This window comes from Tenrec ecaudatus, chromosome 17 (genome assembly GCF_050624435.1).
Source record: "Tenrec ecaudatus isolate mTenEca1 chromosome 17, mTenEca1.hap1, whole genome shotgun sequence".
Classification (NCBI taxonomy): domain Eukaryota; kingdom Metazoa; phylum Chordata; class Mammalia; order Afrosoricida; family Tenrecidae; genus Tenrec; species Tenrec ecaudatus.
In genome coordinates this window covers 16605317-16620796 of record NC_134546.1, presented here as the reverse complement: position 1 = coordinate 16620796, position 15480 = coordinate 16605317, and the positions used below count along the sequence as shown (strand labels likewise).

General features: G+C 43.5%; 1 protein-coding gene across 1 annotated transcript in view; it reads right to left on the bottom strand.

The window, feature by feature from the left end:
* GMCL1 (germ cell-less 1, spermatogenesis associated) overlaps nt 1–15480 on the bottom strand; it is a 39934-nt gene that overhangs the window by 21749 nt on the left and 2705 nt on the right. The window contains exons 2-6 of the mRNA XM_075535625.1: nt 7143–7266; nt 5305–5401; nt 3142–3239; nt 1066–1178; nt 387–452 (exon numbers count right to left, since the gene is read on the bottom strand). Of these exons, the coding sequence (XP_075391740.1) occupies nt 387–452; nt 1066–1178; nt 3142–3239; nt 5305–5401; nt 7143–7266 (498 nt within the window). The remainder of the gene's footprint in view (nt 1–386; nt 453–1065; nt 1179–3141; nt 3240–5304; nt 5402–7142; nt 7267–15480) is intronic.

The window sequence follows — 15480 nt, the reverse complement described above, 5'->3', positions numbered from 1 at the left end:
TCCATGTGTCAAGCACCTTTGAACATTTGTTGCCATCATCATTCCCAACCTCATTTCTTAATGCTCAAGGAGGATTTTAAAAATATAACTTGGATTCTCTAACAGCTCAACGAAAGAAGTGAGGCAACATTTAGGACTGTCCTATAATCTTATAGCAGCAGTATCTTTTCCTATTAAAATTGGTTACAACCATCCATATAATCTACATTATATCAGTTACAAAAAAGAAAACAAACGTTTGTAGTGTTTCTTCAGTTCATGGATAAAGTCGAGATACCTTTCATTAAAATGCTCACTTTTTCTTAATATATTTTTTGTGTAATATAAAAGTATCTTACAAACTTTAGGTAAGCAACACATGAAAAATAGTATTTATGAGCCAATACCTCATTTCTTTAAAAAGTTCAACATTCTGGTGAGTCATCAAGTTGTTTAGAAGCCACTCAAGGCATCTGAAATTAAAACCTGTAATTATTACATTATATATCACACTCTTACAATGTCAAATAGCACTTTCAGTTAAAATAAAAAGAGAATTAATCTTGCTAGGACATGCTTAAAAGTTTTAGTTTAACATCTGGAAATTTAGTACTGTTTTTGTCAGCAGTTATTCAGGGACTATTCCCTTCAAATTAATAAGAACACACCTAATTAACAAAATCCTATTTCACGTGTGTTAAAATGATTTATGAAGGGGTTTGCATACATCGACTACTGTCTTTATTGTCTGGAAATGGGAACTTTAATTTGCAAGAGGTAAAGAGCCGAGCGCGACAGCAGCTGGACTGATCAAACAGGCATCACACCTACAGTTAAACAAACAGCAGAAAATGTGCTGTTGGAGTGGCCGGGTTTCACAAGCATGTATAACCCACCCATGGTCACCACATCAAAGACAACATTTTTAAGGAAGTTCTTAATTAGTTCAAAGTTAAATGTAGGTTTTTATATGCTCCTGTCTTTTTTTCCCCCCCTTCTCTTTTTTCGAAATTTCACATTCTCTTAAGAAACCAAAGAGCAAAGTCCCAACAGTGGGATGGGACGAAACCAAGAAAGGGAACTCACTTTTTCTTTACAGAATCTAATCCATAGGTCCCTGCTGATGTGTGATAGCCACAGACAGTGTTCACATTAATTGTCTCCTTCATTGTCTCACCGCACTGCTGTATTAAACCATCCTGTAAATATAAATAAGCACTGGAAAGGCCCATTTCACATGGGAAAAATTAGCGCTGAGTATGTGCTTTACATATTTTAAAAATGGGGGGGAAAAGGAAAAAAAAAAGGGGGAGGAAAGAAAGAAAAGAGAGCTCATTAAGTGACAGCCAGCCCATGTTGTTTTAAACAAGTCGAGCAAAAATACTGAAAAACTGCAGCAAGTATTCACTTAAATACTTGGAATTAGAGAGGAGGGTGGTAGGGAAGGGAGTGTTGACAAAACAGAGTTAATATTGCGACCACCACTCTTCTAGCGCCCCCTCGGCGGGGCCTTGGCAAGTCACCTCCGCAGCACTGTCTGTCTGGCCTGTGTTCCTTTGGAAACGGACAACTCTTTACCACAGTCTGATGCCTCGTGAAGGGCTAAGCAAGCCAACTTTACGAATCATCAGGGAATGTCTACCAAAGCTTAAGACATCTATCAATACCTAAGAAATGCACCTAGAACAAAATATTGTTTGAGACATTAACATCTTTTATCAAGTATTTCTTAGACATTAAAATTTTAATCTGAAATGTTTACATAAAATGTCTCAAATTAAATACATAGAAAGATGGCAGTGTTTCACTCAGATTTCTGAAATATTTTCAGCATGCAAGCACATTATTCAGTTAGTTAGTAAGCCATATGAATAATGCAGAACATGGATTTAAATCAAAAGGTTAGAAAGTAAGTCATATGTATTGAAAATAATATTTATTTGAAATAAGTATTGAAGAGATCAAAACATCTTTTCCAATCAAGTGGTCTTAGTCAAATATATTTAGCAAGCCATTATTAACAGTTCAAGTACATAAACACATAAATGCCACATAAAAGGAAACTATCAAATAGACACTGACTCGCTAGCACGTCAAATGTGCCTGCGGCCACGCCTGACTCCATGACTCTCTTAGCATCTGCTGTCACCAAGTGATGGCTAATTCTGCTTGGCGTCTTTAGGTTCCGTTCTTGTCCGCCCGAAAGGCTACTCCCCAATTTAGATGCTCACTTGGGCTGCTTGGTGGTTGGCTCTACGGTGATCACTGTCTTTCCTTCTCACGGTTTTGGTAGTGTTCTTTCTAGATCGTCTCTCTCCGGCATAAGATCTTCCACAGGTACTTGTGAGTAAAGTCTAGCGTGCTTATTAGCACGATGCTCAGGGGCTTTCCTGATCACGCCGCCTCTGCTCCCTTCTCTCCAAACCTTCCCATCGTCTATGTTATAAACACATTCTGCTAAGACTCTCGAATCACCCATTGTTTCACATCTCTAGGTCTTTGTGTACCGTTTTTTCTGTCAGCAATGTTCTTCACCCTCTCTGTTTTTTGCAGGATAAATACATTTTCATGCTTTAAGACTCAATCTGAAACATCACCTTATGACATCGTAGGTTGAAGTAGTGACTCCCTTCTTTTTAAATCCACTACACCTTACAGGACATGTTTATGATGGCATCTATCACACTGGGCAGATTATACCTTAATTTTGGAACACCACATTATGCTCACACATATTATGTTGTAGCGTCCTTTGAAGGTGGGAACTTCCAGACTCCAACCCCGCTGCCATGGAGTTAATGCTGACTACTATTTACCGGAGTAGAAAGCCCAGTCTTTCTCCTGAGGAAGCTGCTGGTGGTTTTGAACTGCTGATCATGCGGATCGCAGGCCAATGTAGAACCACTATACCACCATGGCTCCATTTCTTACTTGGACAAGTACAATTTTTCTGCATTGTAACAATCTAAGACTACAAAGACATCTGTACAGAGGCAGCTTGTATTCTGCTACACAGACAGCCTCGCCCCTGCAGTTATAGTACACTGCTTTAGGTAAGCATGTTAAGTGATTTCTGGCAAATGGAGTATTTACAGATGTCATTTTTATTTTAAAACATCCTAAAAAGCTAAGTGTATTTGTGCTTCTAGAACAGATACTTACCAGCTGCAGCATGGAGGCTGCTGCCAAGATCGCAATGACTCGACTGGGCTTGATCAAGACGTCATCTCTGTACAGCGAGCCGAATGCGACCTGCAGCGCTGCAAGCAACGCCGAGATGGAGAGCGGGAAGAACCATAAATAAATGGTGCCACAAAAACCTCTCTGCACGCGGTGACCATTAACTCCCAGCCATCGAGCCGTTTCCAACGGCAGCGAGTACGTATATGAAGGAATAAGAGGAGCACTGCTCACTAGATGCTAGTGCTGGCTGCAGACTGAGGGCGCTTACTCAGCGTTATGCTTTGCTGTTTATACCAAGTCTAGCTCGATTCTGCTAGCACCTCCTCTTAACACTGTGGTTGTTGTTGAATTAAATGGTCAGAATTGGTAGATCCCTCACTAAGAACAAAAACCAATGATCATCTTAACTTTGCTGCTTCACCAACGGGGAGTGTGGTATCAATCTTGGTTCATGCCACATGCCCCCGGCTGGTGACCCCTCCCTGGTGTGCCCGAGTCTGTTCAGATTCCTAACCCAAAGCAAGCTCACTGTCACCACAGCAATTTTGACTCAGAGAGACAGTGTAGGACACAGTCAAACTGCCCGTGTGGTTTGTGGGCTGTGAATCTTTACGGGAGTGGAGAGCCTCATTTTTCTCCCTTCCGACTTCCAGCCACTGTTCGTGACAAAGTGAAACTGGCCCATCGGGTTTCCCAGTCTGTCATCTTTACAGGAGTGGCTCACCAGGTCTTTCTTCCAAGAAACGGCCGTGGCTTCAAATGGTTCACTCAATCCTTCTGGATTCTTTAACACAGCAGTTCAGACCACCGTGACCAATGGTCACAGCAAGCAAATGGTAAAAAGTATTGACCATTCCAAATACTGTGCACCCAATCCAAACAGTTGGTGGCTCCTCATCACTGTTCGCCGAGCCTGGTGCCCGGTACACACACCTCTGTGATTCTGCAGTGCTCAGCTCCACCTCAAAAAGGACGCAAGAAAGCTACTGTCCATTGGTAGGCCACTGAACATCCCCTTACAGAAGCGTCTCAGGGTGGAGACGCGATGTAGCAACAATGAAACATACAACTTTCCTCTAGTTCCTAAATGCTTCCTCCTCCCCCACTATCATGATCCCAATTCTACCTTACAAGTCTGGCTAGACCAGAGGATGTTCACTGGTGCAGATAGGAACTGGAAACACAGGGAAGCCAGGGTGGATGATCCCTTCAGGGCCAGGGGTGTGAGGGGTAATACTGGGACGGTGGAGGGAGGGCGGGATGGAAAAGGGATACCGATTACATGGATCTACATATAGCCTCCTCCCTGGGGGACGGACAACAGAAAGTGGGTGAAGGGAGACATCAGACAGGGCAAGATATGACAAAATGATAATTTATAAATTGTCAAGGATTCATCAGGGAGGGGGGAGTGGAGAGGGAGGGAAAAAATGAGGAACTGATGTCAGGGGCTGATGTGGAGAGCAAACGCTTTGAGAATGATGAGGGCAATGAATGTAAAAATGTGCTTTACACAATTGATGTATGTATGGATTGTGATAAGAGTTGTCTGAGCCCCTAGTAAAATGATTAGAAAAAAAAAGAGAAAGAAAAGAAAGCTGGCTTCTACTGTTGCGGCACTAAACTGCTCTAAGACCATAAAAATGAAGCTTATGTTATTTACACATTTATTTATATGAATAACCCAGAAGATATTCATATTCCCTAATGACTGATGAATATCATTTATCAGCTTTTTATGTAGCTTTTAAAAGGTTCACTTTGATTCTCTTGGTCTATGTCCTTCATCTACATCCCAAAGAGAAATATGAGGTAGGTTTTAAAAAGTTCATGGAAAATCAAATTAAAAGAAAATGGCAAACGATCCTTGAACTAAAAAAAAATTTTTTAATGGAATTTTTGCACACACTTTTTGATGCCCTTTCAACTTAGAGAGATAAGCAAACAGATTCATTAAGGGCACCATGTGACTAGATAGCTGACAGGTGGGAAAGAACTATGAGGTACATCAGTATAAAGTTATTTCCTTGAGATGTTGAAATGGGGCAGTTTTTAGCTTACAAAGTTAAAAGAAAACAATTTTTCACCAAAAGAAGGCAAGGCTAACATTTTCGCTAACGTTTAGATGGTGGCAGTGGTTACCTTCTATGTCGATATTCTGGTCAGGAATCTCCAGTTCAATGATACTCATGCTGGATTCTTTCCAAGAACCACTGAACATACTAGAAAAGTAGCCAGACTTAAAAAAAAAAAAAAAAGTCAGTGATTACCCAGTACCTTCATTGAACAGTTTTACCAAAACTAATCCATTCTATTATTCCAAGAGAAAAAGAACTGCCAAACATACCCATAGAAGATATTAAAATAAAGGCACTATGGATTCTATCAAGATATGCCCAATGCTTTAAGTTTAGCACTGATTTAGCAAAGCAACCAAACTGATTTTGACGCATCGTGACCCGACAGGTCAGCAGAGAACTTCACCAGACAGTTTCCAGGGCTGAGAGCCTTTGGGAGGCAGACTGCCACAGCTTTCCCTTGTGGAGTGCCTGGTGGGTTTGAACCACTGACCTCGGGGTCAGCAGCCAATCACTTAACCATTGTGTCATCAGGGCTCCTTCACTGAACAAAAATTAAACCAAACTCTCATATTACAAATTGAATTCCTATATTAAATACTGAGACTGCTAGTTTTTCACTCGACCAGATGGCAATGAAGTAACTAAGCTTAGTTATCCCTGCCTTTAACAAGGCAATTTCTGGATAGATTACATTTACATGTTGTCCTTCTCAGGGAGATTATAAATGCAACCTTAGCATTTATGTCACACAAAGTAGATATAAAACAGTGTGCACGGGAGGAGAAAAAAAGGAGAGCAAATGCCCCACATTGGATGAAGTTTTTTCCTTCCAGTAACTGATTTTGGATTTTATTTTACTAAGTGCTTCATACACATAAGGCACTGTGGACACAAAGTGACCAGAACAGGACTGCTCCTACCCTCGAGGGTTTAGAGTTGAGCATGCGGCTTACACTTTTCTGGGCCCAGTGTCTCTGTGGTGGTACAGGCAGAGGCAGCCTCACTCACCCCCCCCTCGCCCCCCACAAAACTGCCGACAATAAATGAATCACACCTGCAGCACACAGCCTCAAGGCGAGATCAACACTCGGACAGCTTCTCTAGGCTAGCTACTTCAAGCCACAGGAAACTTGTTCCCCCAAAATTTACATAAAAATATTATGATTAAAATGTCACAGAAAAAACCTTTTAAAAATGTTTCAAATGAAAAGTCTTAGATGGCACTTCTTCCCAGTAATCATTCTCAAATGGTGAAGAAAACCAGTACAATAAAAGGTCCAAAGAATAAGAACGATTCTGCTCACGGCGCTATCTCCACTGCCACACACAGAAGGAGTCTGATTGAAGAATTACTGAATGACTGGGCCATGAGAGGCAACATTTTCTTTTGTTTAGGAAATTTCGAATCTTTAAGATGGAGTGGCAGATAGTGATAGCCCCAGCACAGAAATCAATAGGAGTGCCGGCTAAGTAACTTAGTCTGTATACTCTGTCAGTCTTGTCTTTAAGGAGATTTCTGAAGACAAAGGAAAAGGTGTCAAGAAGTGTCCATTCACACTTACCCTTAACTACAAAGCAGTGTTTCAAAATCAGTTCATCCAACTGACAATCCGACACTAAATACACCAATGTCAGCATTCCCTAAAGAGGGCTCCAACCAAATTACTTCCCGAAGGAATGGTGCCTGGGCTGAGATAACGAGGAAAATTCAAAGTCTGTTTTCTACTAGGCCCGACTAAAACTCTTCTCTACTATTGTGCCTCGCTTTCTAATAAAGCACTTTTTAATTAGATTAGAGGCCATAATGCCCATGTAAAAGGTTCCTGTGAAATGCAATGAGTTTTCTTTTAAATTGATTAATTCTTGATACTCCAATGGGAAAAAAAATGAAACACTTACTTGACATAAATATATTTTGTGTAAGCTCCATTCTTCTCCTAGGGCACAGATCTTGATATCACTATTTTCACCATTCAAAAATAAGGTTTGATAAATATATTTGGATGTACTTTTTAATTTTTTCCTGTTAAAAAGAAAGACAAGTTACATATATGCAAAAGCAGTGTCTTACTGATTCCTGTAGACAAACCAACATGGGCTTTTTGGGCCCAACTTCCATTAGAGCCAACGTGGCCGCTGTCTAAGAGACGGGGAGGTTACGATTCGTGTTCGCTCCGCTAAAGAAAAGCACAGGAGTGTCACTGCTGGTCCCTGTCACTCAGCCCAGCTCACGGTGGCCTTACAGCCCCTCGGGTCCCAAGGCTGCAGTCTTCAAAAACAGCAACTTCCCCTTCCTGGGAGCAGCTCTTGGCGAGCCACCTCGGGGGCTCCTCTCCATTGACAGGGGTGGGAGGTGCAGCCTGTTACCTTCCACAGAGGGCCTGTCTGCAACGTCTGACTTCTGAACTCAGTGAACTTACCAACTCACTCGGGAGATGAGCGCCGCATGGCAGAGCACCGCCCTGGAGAGGCTCGCTGAGCCGCCAGGCGACGGACAAATGGAGACGTCTGCCTACACTTGCAAACAATTTCCAGTCCAGCTTATTTTGGTAGCAAACTCTCCTTAAATTAGTTAAATAGTATTTTTCATTGGACGAATGTGGCATTAAGGTCTTTGGTTTCAGATACATATGTGCTCAAGGGGGAAAGTGCCTTGGGGTGCAAGGGGAAGTGGGTGTTCAGTAAGGCGCCCCTCCACTTCAACCAGGGCAGCATCACCTACTGGATCTCTGGGTAAGAATAAAAGAGGCTTGTTAATCTTTTTATTACCATTTTTTCTTTTCAAAATCATTTTATTGGGGGCGTGTACAACTCTTATCAAAATCCATATGCCATCCATTATGTCAAGCACATTTGTACATTTGTTGCCATCAGCATCCTCAAAACATGTTCTCTCTACTTGAGGCTTATTCTTCTGAATGTTTCAGAATCATAGCTCAAGATGGTCCAGGAAATATGGAAAGGCCTCATGCTTCTACTCATCTGTATTTTGTGAATTCCTGGCTACTTCTGTCAGCTTTCCTACACAGGAGAGAATTCTACTCTTTTGGAAAAAAAAAAATAAGTTACTGGTTTGGCTGGCACACGGTCTTTAACACTGTTTGGTAACCGACGACATCACAGCCCGTCCCTGGGAGCGGAGCCCTGGGTTTGCCTGCCGCGCTCGCACCCCGCGTGCACCCAGCTGTAAGAGGAGGGTCTGGGAGACATCGTCTCACTGGGGCACTGAGAATAAAACAATGCCACTGTTCTAGTTCATACCACTACGTCAAGGAGCACATGTTTCCTCCCATCTCTGTCTAAACCACATTAGAAGATGAAAGTTTTAAATATATAATTCCATGGATCTGGAAGTCAGAAAATAAATTGGTATTTAAAAAAAAAAAAAGAGAGACACAGTCCAGAATATAATCTGAAAGACTCTGATAGAGGTTGGAGTTTACCTGCCCTTCAGAGCCCTGGGGGATGGGGTGGGGGTAGGGGGTGAGTAGGGAAAGCACTCAGGGACACAAAGGCAGAAGTGAGAAGTGGGGAACCCTGTTCCCCTGAAAGCCTCTTCCACTCTCCCATCAAAACAGACCCCCAGGCCCTGCTACAGACTTAGAACAAATTTACCAGATGGATTGTAGTATAGGGGGGTTGGTGTCCCGGAAAAAGCAATCCTCTTTCTGGCATCTCAGGAATCTTTAGCCTGTTAGTTCCTGCTCCAATCAACTTAAATCAGGGCTCTTAAGCACTGTGCCCAGGCATTGGGGAGCTCCAACATAAACTAGGGCATGGGAAAATTTTAAAGAAAGAACAGCAGACTATGACTGAGTCATCTGGACGTGTGTGTGTGTGTGTGTGTGTGTGTGTGTACACACACACCAGAAGAGGTGCCAGAAAAATGACTATTAAGTCACGAAGAGTTTTGTGAAGCAAGAATTTCGGTCAACTCGACTTGAAGGCAAAGCACTCCGCACATATCCAATGTGCTGTTCATCGAGCTTGCTAGTCACAGAAATGACTTACTGGAAACATATCTATTACGTTTTTTAAAAGCACATAAGAGGGAGTACCCCCAAATGGATTTTTTTCAAAGCGATGTATTTATTTTTATAAAATAGCCTTATCACCTTCAAAGTACTGTCCATTACACTTAATACATTTATCAAATCTGTGATTCCATTCTTGGAAACGTTTTTCAAACTCATCTGTTGGGATGGCTAACAGCACCTCATTTTTTTCTTCACCCCTTCTAAGTCATCAAATTGCTGTCCTTTCATGTCCCTATTCATTCATGGAAACAAAAATAAATCATGTGGAGTGAGGTCAGGTGAGTCAGGTGCATGGGGAAAAAGAAGTATGCTGTTTTTTGCTAAAATCTGGTGCACTGAGATGGCTGCATGAGCAGGTGCACTGCCATGGTGGCAAGACCAGTCTGACTCAAATCAGGCCTTTTTTGTCGCACACTGTTATGCAATCTTGTCAGAACCGCTAAATAGAAAGCTTGATGAACAGTCTGACCTGGTGGAATGACCTCCAAATGCATTATCCCCCTCACATCAAAAAACAAATGAGCATCATTTTGGTCTTTGATTTCACTTGATGAGCTTTGGAGGGGCGGGCGAGGTGACAATGGTGTCTTTCACTGGCTTGACTGAGGTTTGCTTTCGGGGTCCTAAGAACAGCACATGTCTGGTCACCAGTAATGCTCTTGGGAAAAAGTATGGGAGAAGCTCTTTTTCCTGGTCAGTCAGTACCCGAGGCACAAATTTCACAGCGACCCTTCCCATTCCCAAATCTTTGGTTGAAATTTGCTAAACTGAGCACCAAGATAGTCCAGATACCAGTAACTTCCCCATCTCTTCAGTGGTCTATCATTGGTCTTCGAGCACAAGGGCACGGATTTTGTCAACATTCTTGTCCATTCAGGAAGTTGACAGACATCCAGAATGAGGTTTGTCGTCAATCAACATTGCACCTTTTTTTGAAATGAGAAGACCACCCGTCCCCTTGAGTTTTCCCACAGCGCTGTCCTTGTAAGCTGTGTTCCACATCACAAGTTTCTATGGAACTATGCCCCGAGCAGAAAAACAAATTTCACAGCCGTTCTCTTAAGTCCGCCACCACCAAACACGACCTTCGAACATAACTGCTTTTACAAAAAAAATTCACTGTGACCAGACAGAACCTTCCCAGGCGATGCCGCTGGGTGCACTAACTCAGAGCAAGTTGCTCGATGCTCGCCTAGCGGGGATAAATGCATACTGCAAAAGCTCTGTCCAGCGGAGCTCTTTTCAATTGGGGGGGGGGTACCCCTTCGTACGTACACATACAAACAAACCAGCTACCCATTCTTAAGCATAAGTAGACAGTCAAGGATCACCCAACATGAGGAAAATCAGTAGCACCAGGACCATACAAAAGAGAAAATCTCACCCAGAAAAAGCATATTATTCTGGGGGTTGGGGAGAACTTAGAAAAATATCCTTTGATTTAGTATACTTAGATTATCTGAAATGATCACATTTAAAAATTAAGAACAGGATGCTATAGTAAGGAACTATTCAGAATAAGACTGGAAAAATACTTGGGGACTAAATATATGGTTGTTGAAATTAAAAAGTCAAAAGAGGAGATGAATGGGATAGTTAAGAAAACTGCTCAGAACATAAAGGAAAAAAGAAAGGTGCAATAAAAAATCCAAGTTCCAATTAAGATAGGCTCTTAAAAGAGAAACCCAAACACAGGGAGGGAAGGAAATTATGTAAGAAATTAATGGGGAAAAATTTAATGGAGGAAAATTCCCCAGAACTAAAGTGGCCCCTAAGTTTGAAGATGTTAAAGATCCACCAACTGACAAGACCATACAAAGATGGACTAGCTAAATTCCAAAGGATGAAAGGGACCTAAAGAGAAAAGAATTGGGCATCATCGAATGTCTCAACCACACTGTGGGCTATGTACACCAATGCCCACACTGTCCACAGCAGCAAGAAGATGGGGCCCTATGTGTGCCCATTCCACAGAGAGGTGATGCCACGGACCATAGAGTTAATACAGCACAACTGTACGTTTTGCTGGATGAGTCTCAAACAGTTGCAGGTATTTTTAGTCCCCTGATGGCAATGTTGGTACGCACATTCGTACCCAGAATAAGTATCAATTCCCGTAAGAGTAAAATGATGCCCCTCCCATCACAGTTAATGCTCAAAATCATAAATTTGCCGCCAGATAGAGGCTGGCGACTCCAGGAGGTGGCACCGCTCTGGGATTTCTGTACAGTCTGTTGTTGGTGGAGTGAGCACGCAGCAGTGGCCACAGCCAAGTTGGCCCTGGTGAGTGGATGCTCATGGTGCCGAACCACCATACTCACCACCCCTATCGCCACGGTCCCTTTGTGCTCCTGAGAGCAGTCGACAACGTCAGGAGCGGAAGCACACTCATTCATGCACGGAAAGGCTAATAGGTAGGTAGCCACAGAAGGGGCCATCGGATCTGCTTGATTATTTAAATTCATGGCTGAGATGACACTTTGTTGAGCATTCTCAAAGTGAGACAAATAGCTTCACGTTTATTACCCACTCAGAGCGGTTTATCCACATACCTCTTTCTTCCACAGACCCATTTTCCTCGATACCTATTCTCCAATCATGTTCTGGACTGATTTATACCCCCAAGCAATGTGGTGTGGGTGACAAATATGTTGAGGCATCTAACCGCTGGTGTTGGTCAACATGACCTTGTTTGGAAATAAGGCTCTGAAGACATTATCTGTTAACATTACCTGTTACTGTGAGGTCACACTGGAATAGGGCGAGTCTTAATCCAATCTGAAGAAAGCCACAGGGAATACAGTCATGTGATGAGTGATTTAAGATGCTGCTGCAAGCCAAGGAACCCCAGGGGCTCGAAGAAGCCTGGAGACAAGAAAGCACCTTCCCCTAGACACAGCTACTGGGCTCCAGAACTCCGAGACGATCCACTTCTGCTCTTACAGCAACCGGAGTGATGGCCTTTTGCAGCAGCAGCCCCAGGACAACACACTTGTTCCTTAATCATGCCCTTCACCATCTCATCAAACCACTGGCCACGGGCTATACTCTGCTCCACTTTGGTACCTTAGGCCCAATCTCCAAGTAAAATGAAGAACCAGGTGCCCTGCTCAGTTTTCTGCCCACTGGGCAGGTTTCCCTTCACCACTGTCCTCCAGGGATGGTCCAGACCGGAGGCTGTCAGGCTGCAGCTGTCCATTTCGGTGGTGCAGACATATAGTTCAGAACCGTCTGTAAGCAGGTCCCAGTTGTTGTCTTCCTTTGAGTCCTCTGGTCCCAGGGAACACCCCCTGCCATGAGGCTGCCGACAGGGACTGGGACAGAGAAGGCGATACAGGCATACCTTGGGGCCATGGTGGGTTCAGTTCCAGACTGGTCAACAAAGTGGCTATCACAGTAAAGCAAGTCAGACAAATTCAGGGGTTAGCATGTAACAGTTGAGTTTCCACTACACTGCCCTATAACATATTTACATGTGCAACAGCATTATGAAAGAAAAGGATTTTGAGGAAGGAGAATTAGATCAACTCAAGGTTGTGACAAACCTTCAATTTGTAAAAAAAAAAAAAAGGCAATTTATTTGTGAAAATTGGAAACCAAGGTCCGTATGTCTAGCTGGAACCAAATGGCCACGGGTACTTGGGCTACTTCCTCACAGAAGTTAGCGTGTGCCTTTAGGGCATCTCCCTCTGATGGTGGGGTACCGCTGTGCATGCCCGGCTTCACCGCCTGCTTGGTGGCTTCAACAGCACCCAGTTCATGATGGCAGCTCAGGTGAAGTGGTAGGTTGGTGGCATTTGGCAAACCAAAAGCCATTTCACAAAAGAAGTCTTTATTCACTGAGAAGGAATTTGAGCTAAAATTTCATTGATCACCTAACCTTCGAAAGCTCCTCCTCTGATCAGTTAGTAGACCAATGACTTTTTTAGTTTCTTGGAATTCGTATCAATTTAGGGCAAGTACCCAGTAACCCTTGAAAAGTCTTACAGTTTTCCTTTGCCCAATGCAGTCGTCGAGTAAAAGGCTGTAGGTCCCTCTGGGGACGACGGGAGTATCAATGTTGTTCATGTAACAGGATCCTTCGTCCAGAAGACATGGCTTCCCCTTCAGTCAAGAGGTTCTGGGACTGTACATCTGTTCCCTCACAAACAGGAATATTACTCATGTGTCTCCATGAGAGTTGTGTAAGAGCAAGGTGGGCGAGTTGGTCTTTCAGGATAAATCCTTCCTACCATGCCAATCTTTCTCAGCCTTCCTCTAGAGTTCACCAAGACGGCGCTGGCATTTCACAGACCACCTTTTGGTTCACATTTCAGCCAACCAACCAAATCCGTCGTCCAGAGTTTGTCTGACCCGCAGCTCTTCTGGGCTGCGGTCAGCTGCTGTCGAGTGCATCGGGCTCACAGGGACCCGTGTGTACAGAGTAGAACTGCCCCGCAGTTTTAAAGGCGGTGAGTTTTCAGAAGATTTTCAAGCGAGTCTCCCGAAGCATCTCCAGGTGGCTTCCGACTGTCAATCTTCAGGTTAGTGGTTAAGCACTTAACCATCCGCACCACCAGCAGAATCCTATCACTAGATTTTACCTGATCTTTTAGGCTAGTGGTTCTCAACCTGTGGGTAGCGACCCCTTTGGGGGGGGGGGGTGTCGAACGACCCTTTCACAGGGGTCACCTGATTGATAACAGTAGCAAAATGACAGCGATGAAGTAGCAACAAAAATAATGTTATGGTTGAGGGGTCACCGGAACATGAGGAACTGTAATAAAGGGTCGCGGCATTAGGAAAAGTCGAGATCCACTGTGTTAGGCTGACCTGTTGATCTTGGGTTTGTTACCTATGTGAGGAGAAATCTCCAGTCTGACCCATAGACTTGGCCATTTTCCTGAGATAATGGTGTGTGTGTGTGTGTGTGTGTGTGTGTGTGTGTGTGTGTGTCTAGACAGCACTGGATTGGGTAAATCTGCTGCAGAAGACCTGATTTGAGGACTAAAGTAACCCTGATGCCACGGTATTTCCAATCACCTCACATGCATGTGAGAGTTGGACAATGAATAAGAAAGACTGATCTGAATAGGGTTCACACACATCATTAAGGGGAAACTCCTGTACTTAAAGTCAACTAACTGTGCAAACGTAGATGTTAACCATGCATACAAAATATATCCACAACAGTTCGACTCCACCAGTCAAAGGATGAGGGCTTCTTCCAAGCCCACATGGTAGAAGCACACCAGCCCAGGTGGTCACGAGGTGTCGAATGGATCAGGTATCAGGCATCAAAGAACAAAAAAATCAAAACATTGTGAATGAGGGGGAGTGCAGATTGGAGTCCCAAGACCCATCTGTAGGCAACTGGACATCCCCTTACAGAATGGTCGAGGGGAGGAGACGAGCCAGTCAGGGTGCCATGTAGCAACGATGAAACATCCAACTTTCCTGCAGTTCCTAAATGCTTCCTCCCCACCCACTATCATGATCCCAATTCTACCTTACAAATCTGGCTAGACCAGAGGATGGACACTGGTACAGATAGAAACTGGAAACAGGGAATCCAGGACCGATGAACCCCTCAGGACCAACGATGAGAGTGGCGATACCGGGAGGGAAGGGGAGGTAGAAAGGGGGAACCGATTACAAAGATCTACATATAACCTCATCCCTGGGAGATGGACAACAGAAAAGTAGGTGAAGGGAGTGGGTAAGATATGACAAAATAATAATAGATAAATTATCAAGAGTTCATGAGGGAGGGAGGAGTGGGGAAGGAGGGGAAAATATGAGGAGCTGATACCAAGGGCTCAAGCAGAATGCAAATGTTTTGAGAATGATGATGGCAAAAAATGTACAAATGTGTTTGACACATGGATATATGTATGATGATAAGAGTTGTACGAGCCCTCAATAAAATGATAAAAAAACAAAAAGATTTACAACCTCAGAAACCCAAAGAGGCAGTTTTATTTTGTCTTATAAGATCGCTATGAGTCAGAATCAACTGGGTTGCTGGTGGGTTACAGACAGCCCAGCCACAGTGCCACATGAGGCTGGTCATAAAGCCTCCAAGCAAGTTCTGTCTGCATTCCAGTGTGCAGTTTCTTGCTCACCAGCCTCAGCCTCCCACACCACCCACGGGGCTACAGCCACACCCTCTCCAAAAACACTTGAATCTGCTTAGTTTGGTTTTAATTCCAAATTTGTTA